Here is a 26,601-nt window from a genome sequence, read left to right as displayed (position 1 = left end):
GGAAAGGGCTGACCGACAATCTGAAAAAAAAAAATTTGCAACAAAATTGTATCTGTTTACAGATCCCATATGCTTCTTTATCTTCTTGGATAAATCTTACTTTGTCAATGTATTAATATAATTTTATACATTTATTGATTCAAAGATACTTCAATGAATAGCAATTTTCATGTATATAGAGTACGTGTACATTAGTAGATGAAAAAATATACCTTAAAGGTCCCATCTATAAACCAGCGTTTCGCATGACTCAGTACATCAAGTTGTTCCTTCGTAGAGAACACAATATGTCGTTCACGATCTACACGTACATCCGCGATGATAAAGTCTTCACACTTGAGAAAATCTTGATTAATTTATAAAAAGATAATAAATCTTTACACTAATGCAGTATTTATATTACTTAAAAATATTCTTTTCGGCTATTAAAGCAGGTTCGTTATTGTAATTTTGTAAATTGTTATTTCAAGTTTGACAGATTAATTTACCTCAAAGGACAAATCCTTAGGTTCCTTAGGACGTAGTCTGGACCTATTTCTATTTGCCACACGCTTTAATAACCGTTTCTTTGGGAAGTTGGCTGTTGAAGATTGTTCACTCACTACTGCATCAACTACCTCCATCCCCGCAACAGTCAATCTTTCTTGCGCTGTGGTACGAACCTATAAATGATAGCAGAATACATACCAATAATATATATATATGATACTGATGAAAATTAATGTAGATTTATAATCAATTTTATAAATAATATGAAAATGTCTATTTAATATGATTCTCCTTGTAGATTTTAATCAATAAATAATAAGAAATTGTATAAATGATTTAGATTTTAATAACGATGTTTTTTTCAATTTATGAATATATATTATTTTATAAGCATTAAGGTAAACATTTAAGTACTCACATCTCTGTAAACAGTCGTCTTTGTAACCCGATTTGGAATAAAACTGTGAACGTGACTGTTTCTACCATGCGTGAAGTCATTCCCCTTCTGCACAACAGTTGCTGGACAATGGGCACCTTTCAGTCGATTTGTGCATCTCCAAAGAACTGACGTCTTGTTGGTCCGCTATTAAAAAAAGACACGTTAACAGAGTTATACATGATATGTACGTGCTGCATCTTTGTTTTCGAATAAACAATATTTTATTTATAATCCACTCTCCGTATCTTTGTTCTATAACGCAGTTAGGTTTTTTTTCAAACCAAACATATTAGTTCATACATCATTGTGTTATACATATATAATATTTCATACAAATGTATATGCATCGTTCAAAATGATATATAGATAGATATGTAATATTCTTTTTGTAAAGCTAGGCATGATATACTTCTGTTCTGTTGAAACAGATCAAGCAATATAACCGTTATGCTTATTTATCAAATGTATTTTGTCATTATATATTTATATTTTACCTTGATACTATAAGCGTATCCTGTGCTGGAAACGAGAAGAGGTTGTTTCCGTTGTGAAGCTCCTTCAACCAAGGTGAATGTTTCTGGAGATTTTTCTAAGACAGTTTCATCAGGATTGGTAGGACGAGGTCCCTCTAATATAGGTTGTTGATCATCAGTTATTCGATGCGGCATGTTAAATGAGTCTGTCAGGAGCGCTGAATCATTGTAGACATCAGTGTCATCTTGTTGATCATGGAACCCATCTTGTCTGTCAGAGAAATCAGCGTCATCTTGTTGATCATGTACCTCATCTTGTCTATCAGATAGTTCTATCTCAACTGTTGGGTCAGATTGTGGAAGCGTAGAAGTACAGCCTTTACAGCTAAACAATCATTAAATTTTCAAAAAACTGACTTATTGTTACCTGCTTGTGATTTTAGACCGGTTATAAATAAACTCGTTTCATCTGAATGGAAAGCAAATTGGGACATGCCGTTTTTAATAAACTTCACGATATAAACCCATCTCTTGTTGTGTCACCATCTCTATCTCTGTCAAACCGCCGTGATCAAACAGTTCTTCTTAGATGCCGAATTGGACACTAAAATTACCCATTCTTATCTCCTTACAAATGACAATGCCCCTTTCTGTGTAGGTTGTAATGAAAATGTTACTGTCAAGCATTTTCTTCTTGAATGTAACGATTTTTCACAGGCCCGTAATAGATTTTATTCTGTAAATTCACTCAAAGAACTTTTTAATACAATTCCATCAAAAAACATAATTGATTATTTGAAAGAGATAAACTTTTATTCTAGGATCTAATTGGTTCATTTCTATTGTCATTTACAAAGTTTAACATAACATTTTAGGCCTATTATAGCATTCGGCACGATATGGCCAGTAATGTGTTGGCGTGCCGTAAAAATCCAAACAAACAAACTCTTGTCAACTATCTGAAATTATTTTCGTAAAATTTTCAAAATTATACAGCAGTGCTATTTTGAAAATTCCCAAAATGGCGACGTCGGATGAAAATGCGGCGCAGCGAGATGTCATTGAATACAGTGTTCAGTTCAAGAAGCGTCCAGCATTAACTGACAACATGGAGAACATTATATTTTATCAAGATAATGCACTTTGCCATAGATCTCAGGAGACACAGCTTGAACTTGATGTGATAGGTTTTAAGAGACTTCCATACGCCCTTAGACTTTGCAGTGTTTCCTTATGTGAAATCACAATTACGAGGTCACCCTGAGGTTCGAAAATTTCAGGGTACTAAGCAAGGAAACTCGACGAATGTTGAGAACATTAAAGTAGGACTATTTTGAAAATAGTTATGATAAATGGGTCGCCCGACACCGACAGTGGATCGAGAAACACGGAGAATACTTTGAAAAACATTTTTTTTAAATCTTGTAACGTCATGACGTTTATGACGGCGTGCGCCGGGTATGTATAGGTAGCATTCTTTAAATTTTAATAACTTGGTCATTTTTGGAGGCATTTTATTTTATTTCGCATAGACACACATAAAAGGTGTATTGAATTTTCCCTAGCTTGACGACTCTATTGTTTTATAATTAATTGAGTAACAGACTTTGTCTACGATATTTTGGGACAACCCTCGTAGTTATAGATAGTAGTAGTTGCCATAATAGCTCAATCGGTAGAAGTAGTAGTTGCCATAATAGCTCAATCGGTAGAGTACTACAAGCACAAAATGTTTTTTGACACTAGACTGACAAGCTCTTATATCAAGGTTTGTGTTTTTTTCTCACCATTTAGACCGCCTCCGTGGTCGAGGGGTTAGAGTCGATGACTTCTAATCCAGTTACCTCTCTGGCGTGGGTTCGATCCCCGGGAGATGCTTTGGTAGTTTAGCGCGGAGGAAGGTAGTCTAGTACTGGTGTAACTCTCCAGGAACGATGGTTAGGAAACTACCCGCCTATATGACTGAAATACTGTTAGGAAAAGGCGTAAAATGAAACAAACAAACAAACAAATTCTCACCATTTATAAATAGTAATATGAATGTGATTATTTAAATTTGTTTTATATATTTTTTTGTTTTCGCTTTTTATGATTATTTTACTTTCAAGCAAAATAACTTAAATTTTCAAATTTTTTTTCCATAGAAATGTATTTCAAGATATGCAATAGATAGAATAAATACAACATTTCAAATTTCATCTGCCGTATCTGTTGTTTTTCCGGTTTCTGAGGCTGTGTCGGTTTCATCGTCACTATTATCACTGCTGCTGCTATCGTCGGAAAATGAAATGACAACAGGGTTTAATTCGTTTTGGGTGTTTTCACTTCTCAAATACTCTGCTTCTATCTTTTCCACATGGCTACAGCAATCGGCCTAATGCTCTTTTAATTTGTCGAGGCTAATAAGTTTTCAACATGTTGTCTGAATAGTATTGAAGCAGAGGCAATAAAGAAACTTTTGTTCAGTTATATACATGTATACGTGAAATATCTTATGCACGGGATATTCGAGTTATTGGCTTGTGTTATTACAGTTATTTATTCATATGTGTACATTGTTAAACTGATATTTATGTGTTTTACAGTGAATCTGGAATAAAAAAGTAAAACAGTTCCACGAGGTTTCGAACCCACAAGCAATTTCATTTGCAGACGTGGCTCAACTTACTACGCTATAAAGTGAGTCGAAGTTATAGTCTGATTTTATTGACCTGTCAATTATGAATACATTATAGGGCTCATTTAAATATTCGATCCCACTTCGGTTTGGTCCGTGTAGTTTACGAGAATTAATGTGGAGTATATTAGTCACGCCAGCGTAATGTGAAGGTTTTCTTTAATACACAATAGGTCAGTCGGTAAAGAGAATGCCTGATAATTGAGAAGTCTGTGGTTCGATCCTTACTGTTGCCATTGTTTTAGTACTCTTTCTTTATTTTTGCAGTATATTTTAATGGAACAGATTTGTAGTGTGTTTTACGACATTAAAAGACATTTTTTTATTTTAATCCGTTTTAATTTTAAACATGAATTCTTAAAAACATATTATTTAAAAGGAGTATATACATAACAAAATTAAGTAAAACATAAGCAAACAAAACGAACAACATAAAATAATCATACAATAATGTTGAAAGTATTAATAAGAAAAAAGCATGGACCAACACGGCATCGAACTTAAAACGCGTGTGACACTTAGATTATAAACTCAAGCTTTATCCTGTTGCGCTATAACGTTGTGTACACTTAGTTTAGAGATACAAATCAAATTAAATTCCATCGTACAGCATACATCTCACGGAACTTACCGAACATCTACCGAAGATTAATATATTGTGTGCATCGACCGTGTAATCAGTATGTAATTGACAGGTTAATAAAACCAAACAATATATTATTATCAATCAGTGTGTTCGTAAGGATACCGATTTATTAAGTGATAATTATGATTGACGCATTCATTTAAAATTGATTAGTGACCACCTGTAATTAATTAGAAGCTTAATTATGATATTAAGTAAACACGTTTTTGTTTCAGACTTTTTTAATATTACTTTACAAATAAAATGCATCTAAGTAAACACATTTTTATTAGATCTATATTACTTCTATCGGATATCTATCGAATATGAAAGACACATAAATAACTTTTTTTTAAAACATACTTTACTTTGGCAGAAGTACAATGTATAAGATATTATTATCTCGTTTTTACAGATATAAATGAACAAATACATTTAGAATATTACGGATTAAGTAGAAAAAAATACTTGAACAAAATAAAGGATTATTTGGACATTTTTCTTCATTTTCCGGCCAAAATTCAAGATGGCTGCCAATTTTCACACCTTTTAAATGGTGGTCATTAAATAATTCTTTTATAACAATATAAAAATAGAAAAAAACTCAAATACTATCGAATAACTTCGGAGCAATAAAATATATTTGTAGCAAAGATAATCATTAATAATCAATTTCAAAAAAATAAGAATTTAGTAAGGAAACTAAATATTTTTCGGCAAAAACACAAATTGGCCTCCATCTTTTAGAAACTTTCGAAATCGGAAATAAATTAAAAAGAATCAGAATTTATTAATAAGTGCCCAAAAGCTATATTTTTGAAGAGAATTTCATAGAATCAGTACGAATTAGAGGAAAATATTATTTAATAGAAAAAGGGATTAATTAGTCAAAAGGATATAAAATTTTAGCAAAAAACAAGATGGCCGACATTGACAAACTACCTTCGTGGCAAAAATTAACCGATACACCGCGAAAAAGTGTGAAAAGATAGCTACATTCCGCCAACTTAATGTGGCTGTAGTGATCTCTGCAGTCAGAGGGGTTATAGGTAATCAAAAGGTAGAGGCAATCACAAAAGGATTCATTAAACAAGTAGGCCAAACAAAATAAAAATAGATATGAAACTGGCAAAATTAACAGAGGCATTAAAATTCCAATTTGGGCATGAGGAACTAATAATCTACAGTGAAAACCAAAAAAAGAAAACGACTATAGGCTTAATCAAATATCAGGAAAACGAACCATCAAAATGTCCCAAGCGGATGTGTATGTTAAAAATAAAACAATTAAAGTAATGAAACAATCACATCATAAAAAACATGCAATTGTTTTCTTCAACACGGAAAAAGCACTAAAAGTAATTAATTCAACAGACGGCCACGGCCGGTTATAAGGTGTGAAAAAGAAATTAAAGGAATACTCAATATAACAGATAAAAAGTAATTTCCTTTCTCTAAAAGAAAATTTAATGAAAGATAACAAAGATAGTTCTGATATTCATCTAACAAAAATGAACAAAATGCAGTAATCATATTTAATTCAGAAAAAATGCCTATCAAGGTGGCGGTGCAGGGGGGCACCATACCTGTTTTTCCATGCTACACCACCTTATCTAAATGTACTTATTGTCAAGGGTTCCGACATATTTCTCGCACTTGCATGAATAAAAGCAGCTGTGTTAAATGTGCCGAACATCACATATTCTCAGAAAATTGCACAAATAAACCGAAATGCACGAACTGTAAGGGTCTGCACTGGGCATCCAGAAAACAATGCCCAGAATACTTGATAACAATAAGCAGAATAAACAAAATAAATAATGACCAAGAAAAAGAATACTTAAAGAAATGTTCAAATGAAAATAAATTAACACCAGTTAAAGTAAAAGTCGAAAATATAGATTCATTCATAAACAAATAAGTAAATGAATTAAAAAAAAATAAAAATGAAGAAATCAAAATATAATTGGAAACAAACTTATTACAAGAAAATTCAACAACTAAGCACAATGAAAACACAATCAACATTAAACAAAAAAGCACCGAAAGCAACACAATGACGAATGAAAAGAAAACTTACAATACACAAAGCAACATAGAAATCATTGTGATACAAACAAAAAGGAAACTGAATCTAATACACCAATTTCTCAAACCGAAACTAATAACATGAACATTCAGCAAATAACAATAAATACACTCCAAAGAATATCTCATCAATAAATAAAAATACAAGCAAAAATATACCCCAAAAATAGATAGCGGAAAGAGAGCACCTTATTAGTATGCTCAATCATTACGAACGCCGCATGTTTGTAATGAATGAACATATTAGGTTCCTCTCCCTAAGGGGTAGACGGGGTCCCCATCCCCCAGTATGATTAGGCCTGGACGGTTCTAGGAGCGCGCGGTAATTACATAAAAATATATTATATAGAATAAATTAATATGTTTGATAAAATGGCGGGGAACAATATAAATGACAATCAAAACGCAACTAATCGGGCCTCGGCATTTGATCATGGAATATGAATGGAATGATAACAGATGTAAAATTCAATGAATTACAAAACTATGTAGATAATACCAAATCTCCAATACATATAATTTGCATACAGGAAACTAAACTAATTAAACAATAAACACCCTTTTAACTAAAAGGCTACCAAAAATCAGTATACAGAAATCGTCCGAATGCAACTCATGCTGGAGGCGGGGTATGTATATATGTCAAAAATGACATAACTTTCATTGAAAAGGAAATTTAATATGATGGTGACATAGAATTTATAGCAGTAGAAATAATTGGTAAAAAAGAAACATTTATTATAATTAACTATTATGCTTATAACAATAGTATAAATTCAAATGACAACTTCAAGAAAACTATAAGCAATAATTTCAAAAATACAATAATAGTAGGTGATTTTTATTTAAAGCACCCCTGCTGGAATCCAGAAGATGCAGAGGCCAATGCCTTGCTCGATTTTTTAAATGACTACAATTATAGTTATTTAAATGACGGGCAAGTCACACGATGTAGCACCTGTGATTCTCAGCAAGATTCCGCGATAGATTTATCCAAAGTATCTTCACATCTAGCCGTATTCTCTGAATTTCTACTGATTGATGACACATTGGGCAGTGATCATCTTCCAATTCTAACAAAAAAAAAAACAAAACAAAAAAAATACCACAGAAATGAATAGGGAAAATACTGTACTATTAGAAAAATGGCAAATAGAAAAAGCCTCAGAAACTCAATGAACCGATTTTAGACATCTATGTAGGCAAAAATTAAATTACGAAATAATTGACGGTAACATTAATGAGATATTTCGATCATTCTTAGATAAACTAAATACTTTTTAGGACAAACGATCCCGAAATCAAAAACAAAAACGCTAAAATATAAAACACCTTAAATATGGTGGAACGAAGAATGCACCAATGTTATAAAATTAAGAGACCAAAGAAGACGAAATTACAAAGAAGAAAAAACACCACTGAAGTATGAACTATGGAAAGAGGCCCGTTTAACAGCAAAAAATACTATAAAATTAGCAAAAAGGGAATCATGGGAGAATTTGTGCAGTAAAATTACACATAAAACAAACGGAACATAATTATGGGATTTCGTACGTAAAAATATCTACCGGATTGTAACTCAGAATGAAACTGGATCACTTCGATCCAGAATCCACAAAAAAACAAAGCATGTCGTGGCTTACCCTGCAGGAGAAATTCAAGGGGGTGTCATCAGAAGGGAAGATGAGGCAATTTTACGGAGCTTTAAGATTTCATCGCAGAGTAAGCGCCGCGAAGCACAAAAAAAAAAAATAGAATCGCAGTCCGAACGCAGATAATCGCCCATTTAAACGCCGTGGAAGTCTGCAGCACCGCGATGATCGCCGTGAAGTCTCCATGTAATTAAATATATTTCATTTTTATTGCGACCTCGCGGCGCTTTTTGAAATTTAACAAGGCCGTGTAAACGCATGAAAAGCGCAGGCCTTAAGAAATAAAAAGTTTTGAAATCATAAATATGAGGTACAGTCGATTCTGAGTTTACTTTTGTAGCGAGCATATTTTATGAAAAAAAATGGAGGTTTATTCCCCCTACACACACAACAAAAGTATGTCGCTATAAACACTGAAAATCTCCTAAAGAAATTTGAAAAAATAGTAAATGGATTTCATTTCATGAAAAATTTGATAAAGTGGGTTTTTTCGTGCGTTATGAAGAAATGCAATAAATGTCAGTAAAGGGCAACGCAATCACAAATAAGATTAATTTAAATATATGGTGTACCGGAGTTAAAAATTAGTTGTTTTCTATCAGAAACATATATTCTTACATTGATTTACACGAGTAAGGTCCTTGATACTCAATCTTTGCCAAAAAGTATTATTATGGGAACAAATAAAACAAACTGAGAGCCTTCTTTATCAAATTTTCTAGAAGTAGACTCAGAGTTATGACTATGACAGAATTTATCCATCCTTCAAACCTTTAGAACTGTACCATTTAGCTTTATTTATTTGAGGACTGCCCATATGTTCATTTTATATACTATTTTAAATATTACACTCATTTTTAATAAGTCTGAATTAACAACAACATTGTTTAACGTATTCAAAAAGCAAATTATAATTAATAATAATAATTTATTTATTTTGTTTGATTTGGTTTTGTTGTTGTTTTTTTATTTCAGAAGTATACCATAATCCGGAATGAAATAACTTTAAACCTTATGAGAATAAGTACTAAAAATAATAAATTGTGATATCATCTAAAGATAACGGATGTTTTTCGGAGAACTTACGAAAATTTTCCTCAGGACTAATGAGTATTGTCAGTATAACAAGTATAACTAATGTATTACTATTAATCACTTTACAAAATCCATCAGTTTGTTGAAAGCTCCGTTGAAGTTTTTTTTTATCCATGAATCTTTGACACGTATAAAATAACCATAGAAGTTTTCACTCTATATTTTAGTACAAACAAAACCAATGTATACGTACGTTTAAAGGAAAATCTTTTAAATTTGAATTTTTATGTAAATAACAATCAAATTAAAATTGCACTTTATTTGTAACGTTTGTTACAAGTAATGCGAAGTACACATATGGAATTAAAAGCTTTTCCCAACATCTATCGTGATGTACCATTTGTACTGAAGTAGCCGTTTTGTCATAAATGTGACCACTTTATTACTCATGTCACGCTTTATCGTGAAAATACAATTATATTCAATAACATCGGACAATTCAATCAATCAGAGTAGCACACTTATGTATGTATTTTAAAGTTATAAATAATTGATGACTTGTCACGTAGGTTACATCGTTAGTTAGCACACCGAATTCGTCGCAGTTTCCTTTTAACCAAAAAAATATACGATCTGTAACAAAACTAAATCATAGTTAAAACTGTTGTAAATTCAGACGACAATAATTATCTTTTTACAAGATTCAGAAACAAACCGTCGTTTTCATTCTTGTTAAATTATTGTTTTTGTGAGCTGCGAAAATTATTTTGAAATACATATCAAATAGACATCTTGTTATACAATTGTAGCGCTTAAAATAAATGTTCGTCAGATCCAGAAATTACGAAAGTAAAATAGGGAAAACAGTATTTCTAAAAGACAAAAATTACAAAATATTTGGTTTGATTGAGCTTTTTCATGGACAGCTTTAGTAAGAACAAGCTACCATCCACACGGCCTTGCACCGGCCTAGGCAATAATCAGCAATGAAGCATTAAATTGTTAAACTAAGAATTCCTATACGTCTTATATCCCCCATACCTTCTTATATTTATAATAATATAAAATAGAGAACAACGGTACGATTGAGCCTGTTCATAGAAACATAGTAGACTTCAGAATAAAGAAGCATCCGTAAAGACATCCAATACCTTTTATGTTACATAATAATCAACTGTCAACTTACAAATGAGGTCGTACACTTGAAAATTTGTGGTTACATTCTAATATATTCTGTTCTCAGAGAAAGCGAAAGGGTAATGAATAAAACATTATTAACGCTTCGCGCTATTAATGACGTATTGTACGTGTTATAAATTATAGTAGATTGCTAGTCTCTAGGTTCTGACAACAAAAAACTACTTGCAATTTAACAACAATTTTCCCGTTCAAGTTATTCGAAGTTATCCGTGTATTCGGACGAAGCAATAATTAAATTCAAGTAGGATCAGTGCCTATTTTCTAATAGTTTATATTGCAAGTACATACTTTTACTCGTTTAGGGAGGAATTATCAATACCCATTGTGCCTTGATTTGATTAAACGTTCGCATTAATCGCCTATTATTCATTTTACGTTGTGACATCTTTTGGTTGTGGTTAACGTCGCACAAACACTATAAAGGCCCTCTGACCACTTAACTGCTTTACTGAAGAATGAAAAATCTCAGATGCCCCTGATTTGAATCTCCGACGTTCTGTAAGCTGCAATATTGAAGCTTCAAAGTATGATTGTTTTGTGAAGGAGTTAATACTTTATTTAATTCCCATGTCTTACAAAGTCTTCATCTTTATTAAAAAAAATCACTTTCGGGCATATAATGCTCCGCCTAGCGGTGCTCTTGTTAAATTTGTCGTTTGACATGCAGGCTTCATAACCTCAGATTTTTTTCAAAATTACATTCTAATTAGATCCGCCCATTGTTTTCTCGTTTAGGGCACACGCTTTTTACTACTTGGGGACCATACGCCGCTTTTCATGGAATGACACGGAAGTTTCACATTGAAGATTCCATGATAACCGCCGTATGAACACATCTGCGGATGTATCAAAATTCAAAATTTTACTACTTCATGTTTAAATGTTGAATTCTGCTTAAGCCGGTGCAAGGGGGCGTGGACGGTAACTTGCACTTTACAGTACCGTCCATGAACAGGCTCTATCAAACCGAGCCTGCAACATTTTCAATTTTGTTGTGTTGGACTTTCTTTAGGGTATTTTACAGCTACTGCGTAGGGTTAAGGACATTCTTGTGTTTATATGCAGAATAAACAGGATAATTTAATATAAGATTGTATTTTACTTTCTGTAACAATGGGTATGTAAAATAAAAAGTAAGGTACGAAGACGTTTTCTAGAAACAATTAAGTGTTATTTGTACATATTGACGTCATTAGAATGTTTTTGAAGTTATATAAAATGTTCATAATGACAGAAAAGCATCTTGTTTTCTTTTTTATTCGGACAATAGTAATTATTTCTAATGGAAATTAGCTGGAAGCCTTATTCCCTAGATGCTCTAAGTACAAAATATGAAAGCCTAAATAGTGACATCTCTTGAATTGTACTGAATTTTCTTCACAAATGTAGTAGAAAAAACCCGTTGACAATCAGGTGTTGTTTGTTTGGAACAATTGATATATGAGCCGCGACAGAACCAACATGACCAGCCGTCGGCGCAGTCTGATCAGGATCTATGGTGTTCCCTGTCAGTTTTTCTACATGTAATAGAGTTGGAAAGCGAACAGCATGGATCCTGATCAGGCTGGTCTGGATCCAAGCTGGTCGCAAAGCCATTATGTTGGTTTTGTCATGACGTGGCTTATATTTTAGTTGTTACTGTAAGAAATAAAGAAAAAAAAACTTTTTATAATTATAACAAATGAATCATTAAAACCTTAGCATTTGTAATGAGGTAGTAATAATAATATAATGTAACATATCAACAAATATTTCAATAGGAAATTCGACAAAACCCGCAATAATGATTGCTTCTGTGTTCCCTCATTGTTTTATTATCTAATCGTGTTCATTGAAATTAAGCATGACTATTTACATAGTTTGAAATCAATTAATACAATTATAATGTAGCCGCTTTGTGTTTCATTGAGAGAAAACAATGGTCCCGAAAAAACACATTGTTAAACTATTACCAAATTTTAATGCAAACAATTTCTTCACTTTATGACACTCCATAAAAGATTTGATTTTCTGTAAACAGGGTGTTATAAATGATACCGAATATAAATTCAAATGGACAATTTAAAGATTATAATCTATAATTTTTGACTTTTGTTCAAAGGCACACGTATTCAATAAATTAGCATTTGTTCAAAGTATATTACCTTCTGCTAGTATATAAATTTATCTAAATGCAAATGTATTAATTGTTATCAGTTCGGATTCTTGTAGATACATGTATTTCGTACCTGCTAAAATTATTTCGTACAAAAAAGGATTAAACAAGTACATTTCATACAAGACATGCCTTATTCAGAAGATCATGAACGTATGCAATAGTGATATAATTTCTTGCATTGTTATATTTATCAAGAGAGGTTTAATTAATAAAATAATTTAATGGAATTCAATAAAGTGACCAATAACAAATTTTTACAAATTGATTATAAGCAATATTTCTGAAATACACTGTTTTGAAATTCGTATCTGTTCTAAGACTTCCACTGCTTTATTTAAAACGTTTAAAGTTTAAAAAAGTCAACAAGGAAAGGCGGCATTCAGTATGAACGCATATCCCAACACAAACGGAGCTCAACAGGACCTCAAATAGAACAGGACACACGGGCTAATCGAAGACGGGATGTCATTTAAAATTATTCAAAATAAGAAATCAAAGAATGTCTACATGTTCTAATTACGCTTTCAAACAAAATTGCTTTAAATCCCTTTTGCACCCTTTACCATCTTATTTCCTACAAAACGTCTACAAATAACAATTAAACACTCGAATGCAACATGCGAGAACGCTTGTATTTAGGGACAGTATGCAAGATGACATAATCAAATATAGCATAAAGCAAATAATATTGTAATTGGTTAATAAATTTTATCTCTGTCATATAAATATTTTGCAAATTTTGGTCGACTCGTCCGGGAAAACCCAAAAACAAAAAAACAAAACCTTTTATAGTTTATAATTAATTTCAGTGTTATTTAAGGGAAAATATTTTTGGAAACCTGTGCCCATTTGCCATCACATGAAAGTGACTGTCAAATACCACAGAATGCTGGGCCTCATCCTTGCAAAACATTTAACATTTATACAAAACGATATAAAATGTCTACACTATGTTTGCTTTAAAATTTAAACAATACATTTTATCAAGGCAAAACTTGTACACGTTTATTGTACTTATCACAAAATATTTTTTGCATTGAATTTGAATGTGTGAGTGTCCCTAAGAGTCGCTCGCTAGAAACTGATTTTCGAATATGAAATTAAACCCGATTAAATACAGCTCGAATCATTCGAGCGAACAATGAATGTACATAAACCGGTTTTGTATTAAAAAAGCTAGTACAAAGGTACTCATCTATACGTTGAAACGATGAGTACAAACTATTCTTGATGACATTTGATTATCTGGCTTATGTTGAATAATTTATACTAACGCCTCCTGAGTGCCTTCTACTGTTGTGTTGAGTTGTTTTGTATTGCTGGATTTTGTTCAGGGATGCGTTCATTGGATGCCATTGGTATGGTTCGACAGAAGACTGTTGGATTTTGTACAGTGATTAATAGTATAACATTAGTTATACTTGTTATACTGACAATACTCATTAGTCCTGAGAAAAATATTCGTTTCTTCTTAGAAAAACATTCCTTATCTTTTACTTGATATCAAAATATATTATTTTGTTTTGAGTACTTATTCCGTGGCTTCATTCCGGGACTAATGGTATACTTCTCAAATAAAGAAAACAACAACAAAACAAAAACAGAAATTCATTATTATTGTATTATAAATTATATTGTTTTGAATACGTTAAATATTGTTGTTGTTAATTAAGACTAATCAGAACTGAGTGATATATTTGAAAAAGTGTATAAGATTAATATATGGGCAGTACTGAACCATACACAGTTCTAAACGTTTTATGGATAGATAATTACTGTCAAAGTAATAACTCTGAGCCTACATTTAGTAACTTGATAAAGAAATCTCTCATTTTTTGTTTGTTCTTAAAATAAAACTTTTTGACAAAGATTGAGTACCAAACACCTTACTCGTATAAACCAATATAAGAAAATATGGTTCTGATAAAAAACGATTTCAAGTTTTTAACTCAGGTACACTATATATTTAAATTAATCTTATTTGTGATTGAGTTTCCCTTTCCTGACGAAATATTCTGTTTTTATTGCATTTTCTCATTACGCACGCAACAATGCCCTTAATCAAATTTTTCATTGAATGAAAACCCATTACTTTTTTCCAAATGTCTTTGGGAGATTTAAGTGTTTATAGTGACACATTAGCCCCATACTTTTGTTGTGTGTGTGTGTGTGTGTGTGTGTGTGTGTGTGTGTATGTAGGGGGTATAACCTCCATTATTTTTTTTTAAGTTTTAAAGATTGCATAAAAGGTAATTAAGATTAAGTATTCAACATTATAAAATAAAAGTAAAATTTGCTTTCTACAAAAGTAAACTCAGAATCGATTGTATTTTATTCTTGATGAGCTCAGAACTATTTATTTCAAGTGTAACTAAAACCTGTTTCAATAATGTTGATTAAAATCGGTTCACTTTTCACTCACAAACGTATAAATGTGTCATTCAAAGTAAAAGGGAAATTATGTTTTTGGTAGCAAATACAAGAAACTTGTTTCAGAATTGTGGCAAAGAAAAAGTACATTATACTTGTGCAATAGGTGCTTTGTTTTATAAACGTGTGAATATGTATAACGTGACACATTAATTCCCAAATTACACTGCTAAAAGACGTTTTTTCTGTTGTTTTTTTAAAAAAAATTTCTATTTGGTTTTACGTCACTTCGACACAGTATATGATATATGGTTAACTATGATAGTTATATAACATGGTAAGATTCAATCCATTCTACCTAATAAGTACATAATTCATTACTTATAGAATAGAGGGACGTCTAATGTTACATGATTATGAACTATCAATTTATAAATGAGATCGTACATTTAAAATAACGTGGTTACATTCTGACATTTTTATCAGAGCAAGCAAAAGGGTAATGAATAAAATGAGATTTTCGCTTCGTGCTATTAATGTGGTATTGTACGTAACGTGTTTTAAATTAAAGAAGATGGCTAGTCTCTAGGTTTAGGTATGTGGGATTTAACAAAAACTACTTGCAATTGATAACAATTTACCCATTCAAGTTATTCGAAGTTAGTCGGTGTATTCGGACGAAAGCAATAATTAGATACAAGGTACATCAGTGTCTATTTTCTAGTATTTTATATTGTAAATTTATAATTTTAGTGTGAATTAGGAAGTAGTGATAACATAAAGTAAAATGATAATATCCCAGTATGACTTGATTTGATTAAATGTTAACATAAATCAACAATTTTTCATATCAAGCTAGCCATTTATGTTTTACACATTTTCAGGGCAGTTTTAAGTGGTTGTGGCAGAGATGCCTTTAATTTGTGCATAATAGATCACTTATGGCGCTTGTAATATCATTTATCAAAAAACAATTTTGGACTTGTTCTTCTGTAATAGAAATATGGTTAAACAGTTAGATAATTAAATTATGAAAAACAAGATCAACAAGGAAAGTTGGCTTGCATTCAATGAACACATCTAAACCACTTCATTTTTACCTTTACTATGCTACACAATGTTTGGTATAAATATAAATAGCAAGATGCTTCTGAAAGTAAATGTACATAATATTTATGTCTACTTCAGCCCGGGCCTCGATTAACATTTCTTTATCAGGTCATAATATATGATTTTTATGTAGTAAATCTTGCATGGTTATTTCTATACTGAGATGTTGTATTTCTCGAATTTATTGCATCTCAGCAGGCTGCTTTTGTATGAACTTACACTATTTTGAACATGTACCGAATGCATATATTTTACAAAATGAAATTAAATTGATTTTAAAAAAAATAAACAGGGATAGATGCCTGAGATCGATAACCAGAAAAATTATATACAGAAATGTAACATTCATTGCTTTTTTCTAAAACACACAGTCAAGTAAACAGCACAATGGTAATGCAATCATTGGTCAACATTTCTTCCCTTTATGACGCACTGATTTATAGATAAATTTATTCTTAATGCTTTGAAAGAAGTCAAACTGAAAATCCTTATTCATTGCTTACAATTGTATGTGGCTAATTTATCTGTCTTGCTTAATTAACATTTATCATAATGTTAACAGGGTGTTATAAATTATACCGAATCAAAATTCAAAAGGACAAATTAAAGATTTTAATCTATGTTTTCTGACTTTTTGTTCAAAAGCTTACGTATTCAATGAATTAGTACTTCATCAAAGTATATAACAGTCTGATATTATATAAATTTATCTAAATGCAAATGTTTTAATTGTTCTGAGTTCGGATTCTTGTAGATACATGTACTTCGTACCTGCTAAAATCATTTCTTACAAAAAAGATTAAACAAGTACATTTCATACAAGACATGCCTTATTCAGAAGATCATGAACGTATGCAATAGTGATATAATTGGTTGCATTGTTATTTCTATCAAGAGAGGTTAATTAATAAAATAATTTAATGGAATTCAATAAAGTGACCAATAACAAATTTTTACAAATTGATTATAAGCAATATTTCTGAAGTACACTGTTTTGAAATTCGTATCTGTTCTAAGACTTTCACTGCTTCATTTAAAACGTTTAAAGTTTAAAAAAGTCAACAAGGAAAGGCGGCATTCAGTATGAACGCATTTCCCAAACACAAACGGAGCTCAGCAGGACCTCAAATAAGACAGGACACACGGGCTAATCGAGGACGGGATGCCACTTTAAATTATTCAAAATAAGAAATCAAAGAATGTCTACATGTTTTAATTACGCTTACAAACAAACTTGCTTTAAATCCCTTTTGCATTGGATTAAATAATTAAGCTTTTAAATTCTATCTCACGGTTTGTTATTATCAAAATAGTGCATTGATTAATAAATTGTATAAAGATCTGACTACTTTCCAGGTTGAACTTGGAAGTCTGAAAAATAAGTATATACGAGTACCTACTGCTTACTTTTATTCGAATGAATATCACCGTGTACATATCTATATTTAGACATTTTGGTATGTCAGTAAATTGAGGACAATAATTATTTCTAAATAAGATGATATCATGTTCAGACCCATGGGAATGCAACAAAGTAATGGGATTTTACTTAGGACTGATATAGCAAACGTTATTGGCATGACATGAGACACGCCAATGAAACGTGTATGGAAAGTAATAACGTAACGCCCACATCCACTAATTTAAGTAACATATTACACACATAGATTTACCGACAGAAATGTCTTACGAAAGTATTTTCACTTAAACGATATAACAGTATTATAGAACAGATTACATATTCGAATCAATAAGACACGAACTAATTTAAGATCAAAATCTATGACATATAAGCATATTATATAGTCGAGTAAAAAATCGACCGTACATGGTAGCCTCTTTTTAAATAATATTTAATGACTTTTTAAACAATTATGTACAATAAACATTTTATCTTAGGACTGTGTTTTTCGCTTACAGCAATATAAATTGAAAACAAGCGCTGGCATAAGTTTTCATTCTACTTCGATAATTATGCAATGATTATGTAAAAAAAGATACACATTGAAAAAGGTTCAGCACACCCCGGAAATTTAAAATTGTGATTGAAAGCACTGTCTTGGTATTACGACTTAATTGAGTTTTAGAATAGTAAATGCCAATAAAGTAATCATAAACCAGTATATTTTTGAGTTTAGTTTATTCTTAACCAAATAAATGAAGCATAAGCAAATGTGTTATTTTTACCCAAACTGTAGTTGCTCATATGTATGGTGTTAGAGCATTTACAAAACTGGTTGTTGTTGGTATATGTTGACGATTACGTAATCTAAAATCAATGACATTATGTAGCCAATTTTTAATAACGTGTGTAACCGCTAGGTGTCCTTATTATAGCCTCAACTTTTCCCTTATACTACCAGAAAGGCGTCTAATGCGATTTGGAGGTATATGTTGCTATTCTTGTGTTACGAGCCAGGCGTAACGAGAAAGAAAAGTCAGCAACAAACTTGTAACAATAACAAATTTATTACAGAAAAATTATTTATTTTAAAAGAAAAATTAAATAACAAATTATCTTTACAAATACCTGAAGTCCAAATAAAAATGTAAATTACAAATGTCTAGTCTGATCCTGGAATGATCCTTTATGAATAGCACAGTTAAATCCAAGTTAAATCCAAGAACACTTTAGAATAAATTCCCACAATAAAATCCACAAGAATGATTTATTTCAAAATCCAGGCTCCAATAATTCACTTAATATCCAAGTTGAATAATACTCCAAATGTATTGATGACTTAAAAAGAAACTGATGACTTAAAAGATCACTGATGAACTAAAAGTTTACTGATGACTTAAAAGATAATACGAAAGAAAAATGTCTCCTATATATATTAAGCTAAGAAGATTCTAGAATAGTCTTTCGTTTTCTACAATAATCATAATCTAGCAACTTCAACAATAAAGATCATTCCGGAAATTTCTATCTATATATAATGCATGAGTTTTCTACAACAGTTAAGAAAGTTTTAGTACATACATGTAGTTTATGTTCTAAAAATAAAACAATGATAATATTGGAAATACCAACTGGTCAGATATAAATTATATACATGTAATATGTTGCATACATAACACTTGGTGCAGGCAGAGCTTTTCCAGTTGTTGCAGGTTGACTACATGTGGTTCGTTGCATTACCAAAATAAACTTGAAAACTTCAGTTGTGGTAATATCATAATTGAGGCAAAATGCCGGGTGCGCTTAACTTATTTCCAGGTATATATGACAATCGTTTTCAATTTAATTGTAATTAATATTTCAAATTAATCAAAATTTATAGAATGCTTGTCTTTCTGGATTTGGGTAATACTTTTATTGTTAAATAACATCAATTTGTACCAGACAAGATATGAAGCAACTTTGGTATCTTCAGGTTAGTCTTCTTTCGGAACTCTGTTTCCTTTATTCTTGATGAAAATTGATTATCTGGCTTATGTTGAATTATTTAAACTATTGCCTCCTGAGTTGTGTGGTGTTGCATTGCTGGAGTTTGTTTGGGGATGCGTTCATTGGGTGCCATGCTTGATTTTTGTTTTCATATGTTAAGCATAGGCACGAACGCAGTAATTACTGCTGATTTTCTCAAAGATATGGCTCGACAGTAGCGTGCATCTTTGATTTTAATTCAACATGCTTTACTACTCGGGCACAGACGCTAGCGATATTGTTTAATCAAACGAGAGAAACATTCAAATTTTTATTCAATTTTTCTAAAATCATTTTCTTGAACAATAAATTTTTTAAGAAGGAACAACTTTGTCGTGCCATATTGATGGCAATTATTAAATGACATAATGCAAAGAAGATTTTTATGTATGCAGATTGTATTTAAGAACCATTTTATAGATACGTTTTTGTTACCAAAAATCAAATGATTTAAATGTTTGATAACACGTGTAAGGAAATGATAACCAATATACACGCTATATTTCGTGTCTGATATAGCGTATATTTCGTGTCTCGTGCACAACTTTTGCAACCATCAAGGGATTTGATTTTTTTTTAATTTTAAACGACGTCCTTATCTCACGCGTTATACCAAATCCCCTTCACTGAAGGCCAAAATCACACTTTTACACTAAAGGCCAAAATCACACTTATGCAAACAATTAATGAACAACTTTTTCAACCATCAAGGGATTTGAAAATTTTCACTTTTTAAAAACGACGAATCTCATGCATAATACATAAAATTATGAAAACAAAGCGATCCTTGGAAGCATTAAGTACAACAAAATAACATAAGAATTGCAGACTTATCCCCTTCACTGAAGACCAAAATCACACTTATAAAAAACCTTCAATGAAAGAAGACACGTTGTGAACAACAAAAATGCTTATTAACATTATTTTAAACTATTTTAAATAAAACTTTGTTTCATATTTCTCAGCTATCATAAAAAATAATTCAATATCGTACAAATGCATACAATTATTCAATGCCAATTTTTTTAAAACTACACCGTAAACAGTAAGCTCATTCAAGTAAAATTAAATTGGAAAAGTAATGGAAAGAAATTTAGCATGTAATTTAGCATTTTTATCTAATCGGATGTCGTTCAACTTTTCAATAGCCAATGAAAGTTTACTTTCAGTGTGACGTGACAGGCAAGTAACATCTGACATTTGATAAGAATTACGATAAATTCAACGTTTCAAATTAATGTATGCCAGATTTCAGACCATGCAAATCATAACCATTACACTTAATTCAGTTTTTGTCTTTGACCGAATTGTAATGTTTTGCTTATATGCTAGCTATTATTTCAATGTTTTTGAAACGTTTCCTTTTGTCTTAAAGTAATTTATATTAGTTTTATAAGAAATAATATGCCTTTAAGAGACTTGGCAAATGAAGGTAAGTTAACTAAAATTAGTCACTTCAAAAGTAATACCTCTGCTCATGTTGAACGGAATTCAATCTGATCAACATTTTCATGAAATGCCCTTAAGAAATATGTCTTGCCAAACTAATTTAAAGATAAGATTAATTCAGAAAAAATCAAAAATGCTAAACGCCTGCGGAGTGTTAGCCTGTGCATATTTGATATTGACAAGAAATGATCAATTAGATTTTATTCCCTTTGGAAATGCTACAGGAAATGCAAGATTGAAAACTCTTTTTGGCAAGTTGTAAACTTGACGCTAGATTGAAACACAGTAGTATGCATTTATTTTTTATAAGACATGCGCATTTATGTAAATCAAACAAAAAGAGAAAAAAATATTATTCTCAATATTGCTCTTTTCTGACAATAATGAATAGTTGTCACTTTTTATCGATAAAGAATAAATTCAATCTTGAATCGAAGCTATTAAAAGATTTATATAAAAATTGCTGCTCTGTCTTATATTGAAGTTATGTTTTTTTCCTTCTCTTTTAAATGCAATATCCTGCTTAAATAATTGCGTATATTTTTTCATAACAAAAGTACATATCTGTTTTCAACAATATATAACTTTCAGCTGAAAAAGAAGCTATGAATGTACAGGGATGTATTGAAAAGTTAACACAGTTTAACAAAGTAGTTTATTTCTTCTATCCAAAATACTAATTCACTATTAACATACCACTTGCCAACACAAATTTTATCTATGTCGCAAATAAGTATCTTGGGAAACTACAAAAGATACCAAAGATTTAAAGTTTTTGTGAAATAAGAATTATAAATATATTTTTAAAGCATAGGCCTTTAAACTTACATGCCATTTTTTTATCATTATATTTCCCGAAATGCTGGAAAACTTTTCTATAGGAGTCATTTTTTTCTTATTTAGACAATATATCTTTTCAAACCAGATGGGGACAAGCATATATAATTATATTTCTTTCATCATCTGCTTGTGGACGATACTCAAGTAAAGTTTAAGAAAAGCCAATCAAAAGATTTTAAAACAGCAATTTATTTTAATACGTTGATCTTTAACTGCCAAACTGTTGTGTTTTATAACTGAAGGAAAAGTAACTTATCACTATTTATACTCGCATCTTACTAATTTGGTGAGGTGTACGATATGATAATCGTCTGTGACAGTTTTAAAATGACCTCAGTTGCATTAAAATTCAGAGGAATGTTTAGTAAAAGTTTTCACACTGAAATGATCCTCTTTCCGAAAATTTAAAGTAATGTTCTTTTTACATTATTGATCACCACGTAAGAAATGATCTATATTGAAGAATTGAATAAGTGTTAGAATAGTAAACTAAACATTCTTTGTTAAAATATTAACAGAATTATACAATTTCTTATTGACAGAAAACTTGCAAATGTGAAACGTAAAATTATGATTTTGAGAAAAATCTTTCGAAAACCTTTTTTAATTTAACCATAGGAAAATTTGAATTAACAGAACCTGCTTTATTTTTTAGACAAATCTTAAAAAATCAGTATATTCTTCATCAGTTGAGTAATTTTCTATCCAAGGAAAATCATTTAAATTCAAAATTTATGTTTCCAAAAGCCAGGTGTCTGCCTTGTGGTACTTAACCAGTACATATAGGGTCATCTATCGGTTAAGTAACAACACGTGTCAGGACTTCTTTGTTAAGAAAAACTTTTACTGAAAATATATTAAGATATTGAATCGTGCGTCCAACTTAAATAAGACTTATTTCAGTGTGTTTTATTAAAACTGACAAAGTGCATTTCAAATTGCTCCTCCATTAAAATATTATTTCAGTCACTTTTAAGAATAAATTATAAGCCATAGCGTAGACAATGGTCTTGACATTGTGATTTAACATATAGGTGCTATTTCGTCGTTTGTATTGTGTCATTAATTGCCTCTCAATGAAAATCCTCTTTCAATGCTTTATTAAAAGTCCTATTGCCTAATGCATTAACAGCAATCACAAACAATGGAAAGGAATAATAAAATACTGTTGATGACTGGCGAATTGGCAGGAATTGTATATCTGTACAAGTTGCGCTGCAGAAATAAAGACGTTTCTGACTGCAGCAAACATTGTACAATTATATGATAAACATTCCTGTGATTAAAGGTACCTAAGGTGATGCAAATATGTTATGATTGATTATTTCCACAGACGAGGCAGAAAAATGAATATGTCTTCTTTTTACAGTAGCCTGTTTATATACAATGGCAAATAACAAATATTCGAGAACCAGATTTGAACATAGTTGAAGGTTTAAGTCCAGTGTGTAGTATTTAAAAGATTTGTAAAGAAGATATTACATACAGTTACTCAAAATGTCGCTTTATAGTTTCAACAAGAGTTTGAATTAACTAGTTTATCACTTTGGAAAAAATCGATACATTTAAGCATGGCACCTGCAGTGCAGTGTAGTTTCCGTTGAAATAATTTTCTTTCTTTCAGATATGAAACAGGGCAACATTTCGAATGTCTTTGAAACGATGCTATCTTATCCTGCAAAACGAAATCCTATTTTTTTGACATTTCTTTTGTTAATTTGTACCATCAGAATACCGCCAATATAAGTTGTGATATAAGCAATTGCGAAATCCAAAAGACTTGCAAAAAACTGTTGTAGCTTACCTCCTAAAGGTGCATTTAATTTCAAACAAGTATCGAATTCCATTTAAACTCAATGCATGATTCATTCATACATGGTGTTAGAAAAATTTATTGGTGTATTTTATTTTTTTTTGACGTAAAGGTGTTTACTTCCCACATGAAATCGTTTTATATGCAATTCAAAATTCATTAAAATTTCACTTCAAGTTGTAAATGAGCATTTTATCTGAAAAATGAGTATTCTTTTTTCTGTTTACTGATAATGATAAAAAACGTGTGTATAGTTTTCATATTGCATATCAGTGTGCCAAAAGCATAGTTCTAAGAGTTCAATGATTTTTTTGTGATAATGAATTTATTATAGTGATATTGTCGTGTTTTTTATGCTGAAATATCACCTTTCCTTCAGTTTATATTAATAAGTTACGGAAAAACAAAAAGTCTTAAAGATCCTGTAACACATTTTTTCATGGTTTTATTTCATAAATATGACGCTCAAATTAAGAATTGTCAATCTTGTAAGTTCAAATAAGCATTATTTATAAAGATATTACTCAATTTTAACATTTTGCGTAAATAAAGGGAGGTAATTAGAAATTTATTTTCTATAAATTCCAAGTCAAATTTTCCAATAAGAAATGAATGCATGTAAATTATTCATTAAATATAATGTGCACAAATATTTGCAGTACACATTTTACATATTCTTGGATGTTTGTAAATTGTTTTATTTGCATAATTATATACATATATAACATTTTCCAAGTGTATGATACATACAGTAACAATATCAATCACAAAACATACAGGATCTTTAAAAATAAGTAATCCTTACACATGATTTCTTTCATTGATGCTTTCCTCAAAACAAATATATCCCGGCACAACCACAATTTGGCAACAACCCGTTTCCGGCGGCCCTGGAAAGTTTTAGTTTTTTTTACCTTTCTTACATCACATCCGGGTCAAGTGCGCGCGTTTTGTTTACAAACATCACGGAAATGTCACGCAAATTTATCTGACGCAAAATGGAGATAAGAACCGTAAGTATACTTAAAAATAAGTATGCACATACATTTTTGTATATTTTCACTATTCCCAAAATGTCAGCTTTTAAAAGTTCATATTTTTTACATAAAGACTGAATGTTTGTAAAAACGAATAGGCTCGTCTGCAGAAGTAGGTCAATATCTAAGCCCCGCCCCCTGTCAATGATTCGTAAAGTATACTTCACAGAAAAAAATAACGTGACAACACAACCATAGTTCCTTATTAATAGATATGTTAATTGTTTACTAATTGAATTTTAATTGAATAAATGCTAATATATGTTGTTTTGATTTTTTCAGCATCATGTGCCAGACAGGGGGTCTTATAGAACCTATGATCCTGACAACTTGTCAAAAGCTTATTTTGCTGTCAAAGAAGGCAAAATGTCAACAAATAAAGCTTCAAAAGTATTTAATGTACCTAGAACAACCCTACAGGGTAGACTATATGGCAAAGTTGATATAGAGACAATCAAATCAGGTCCTCAGTCTGTGTTTAACCAGGGGCAAGAAGCACTTCTAGTTGGTCATTTGAAGACAATGGATGACGTGGGTTATGGCTATAGCCGCCAGGAAACTTTAAATTTAGCATCTGACTATGCTGTTCATTTAGGCCTTAGAGATAAAGATCACCCACTCACTGATAGATGGTTGTATAAGTTTTTAAGCAGGTGGCCTGAAATTGGTGTCAAGAAGCCATGTAGTTTAGAAATTGCAAGGGCAAAGTTTGCCACAAGGGGGGCTGTAGATGCATATTTTGAGGAACTTGGTCTTGTCCTTTCAAAGTACAACCTTCTTAACAAACCTCATAGGATTTATAACATTGATGAAAAAGGTCTTAGCACAGAACATAAGCCACCTAAAGTGATTGGGGGAAAATTTTCAAAATCTCAAGCTGTAACATCTGGCAGAGGCAAAACGGTTACTTTGATAGGCTGTGCTAATGGTGTTGGCCAAGTAATACCCCCCTACTTTGTTTTCCCTGGAGCCAGGATGCTTGATTCCTTGCTGGATGGAGCAACTGCTGGGGCAGATGGTGATGTTTCTGAGTCTGGATGGTCTAACTCCCAAATATTTTGCAATTACATTCAGGAGCATCTTATCAAGTTTTTGCCTCCAAGAGATGATGATGATATTCTTTTACTCTATGATGGACACATAACCAAACCGATTATTGAGTGGGCCAAATCTCATCATATTCACTTGTTTGTGTTACCACCACATTGTAGCCATCTTCTCCAACCACTAGATGTTAGCTGATTTGGTCCATTTGAGATTGCATGGAATTCTGCATGTCACAGTTTTATTCGTGAATCTGGTGGAAATGTAATTACACGATATGAATTCTGCAAAATAGCCTGCAAAGTGTATGCCAGCATTTTAAATCCTGGAAACATCCAGTCTGCATTTAGGAAAAGTGGAATTTATCCCTTTGACAAGTCTGTTATTGAAGATGCCAAAGTTGCTCCAGTCACATCTTTTGATAGGGATTCTATATCTGCCACTGATGCCCCTGATCCTACATCACATTCACCATTAAATGAAACATCTAAGTCTGCCGAGTCATTCTTATTGAAACGTGGGGGGAAAATTCTGCAAAAAGAGAGCAAAAATAAGAAATACTTTGAGTAAAATAGTTGGTGGTAAATGCATCACAGAAAATGAAGTATTTGACAAAATTATTGATCATGACACAAAACAAAGCTCAAAGAACTGACAAACAAAAACAAAAAA

At 31.4% G+C, this 26,601-nt stretch overlaps 2 protein-coding genes across 2 annotated transcripts; one reads left to right on the top strand and one right to left on the bottom strand.

The window, feature by feature from the left end:
* Positions 1-387: 387 nt before the first annotated feature.
* Positions 388-3,648, bottom strand: LOC132748680 (uncharacterized). The gene is made up of 4 exons (XM_060738294.1): positions 3,584-3,648; positions 1,423-1,786; positions 908-1,072; positions 388-662 (listed from the first exon to the last, which is right to left on the bottom strand). Exons 1-4 carry the CDS (start codon positions 3,646-3,648, stop codon positions 480-482), a joined length of 777 nt encoding a protein of 258 aa, XP_060594277.1. The 3' UTR covers positions 388-479.
* A 21,198-nt stretch (positions 3,649-24,846) lies between these two features.
* On the top strand, positions 24,847-26,127 carry LOC132748679 (uncharacterized). Its single transcript, XM_060738293.1, has 2 exons — positions 24,847-24,861; positions 25,168-26,127. The coding sequence occupies exons 1-2, from the start codon at positions 24,847-24,849 to the stop codon at positions 26,125-26,127; spliced, it is 975 nt and encodes a 324-aa protein (XP_060594276.1).
* Positions 26,128-26,601: the final 474 nt, after the last annotated feature.

This window comes from Ruditapes philippinarum, unplaced genomic scaffold (assembly GCF_026571515.1).
Source record: "Ruditapes philippinarum isolate M1 unplaced genomic scaffold, ASM2657151v2 ctg12016_1_1_1_1, whole genome shotgun sequence".
NCBI lineage: Eukaryota > Metazoa > Mollusca > Bivalvia > Venerida > Veneridae > Ruditapes > Ruditapes philippinarum.
The sequence above is the reverse complement of the archived record's forward strand: the minus strand, read 5'-3'. Positions and strand labels throughout refer to the sequence as shown.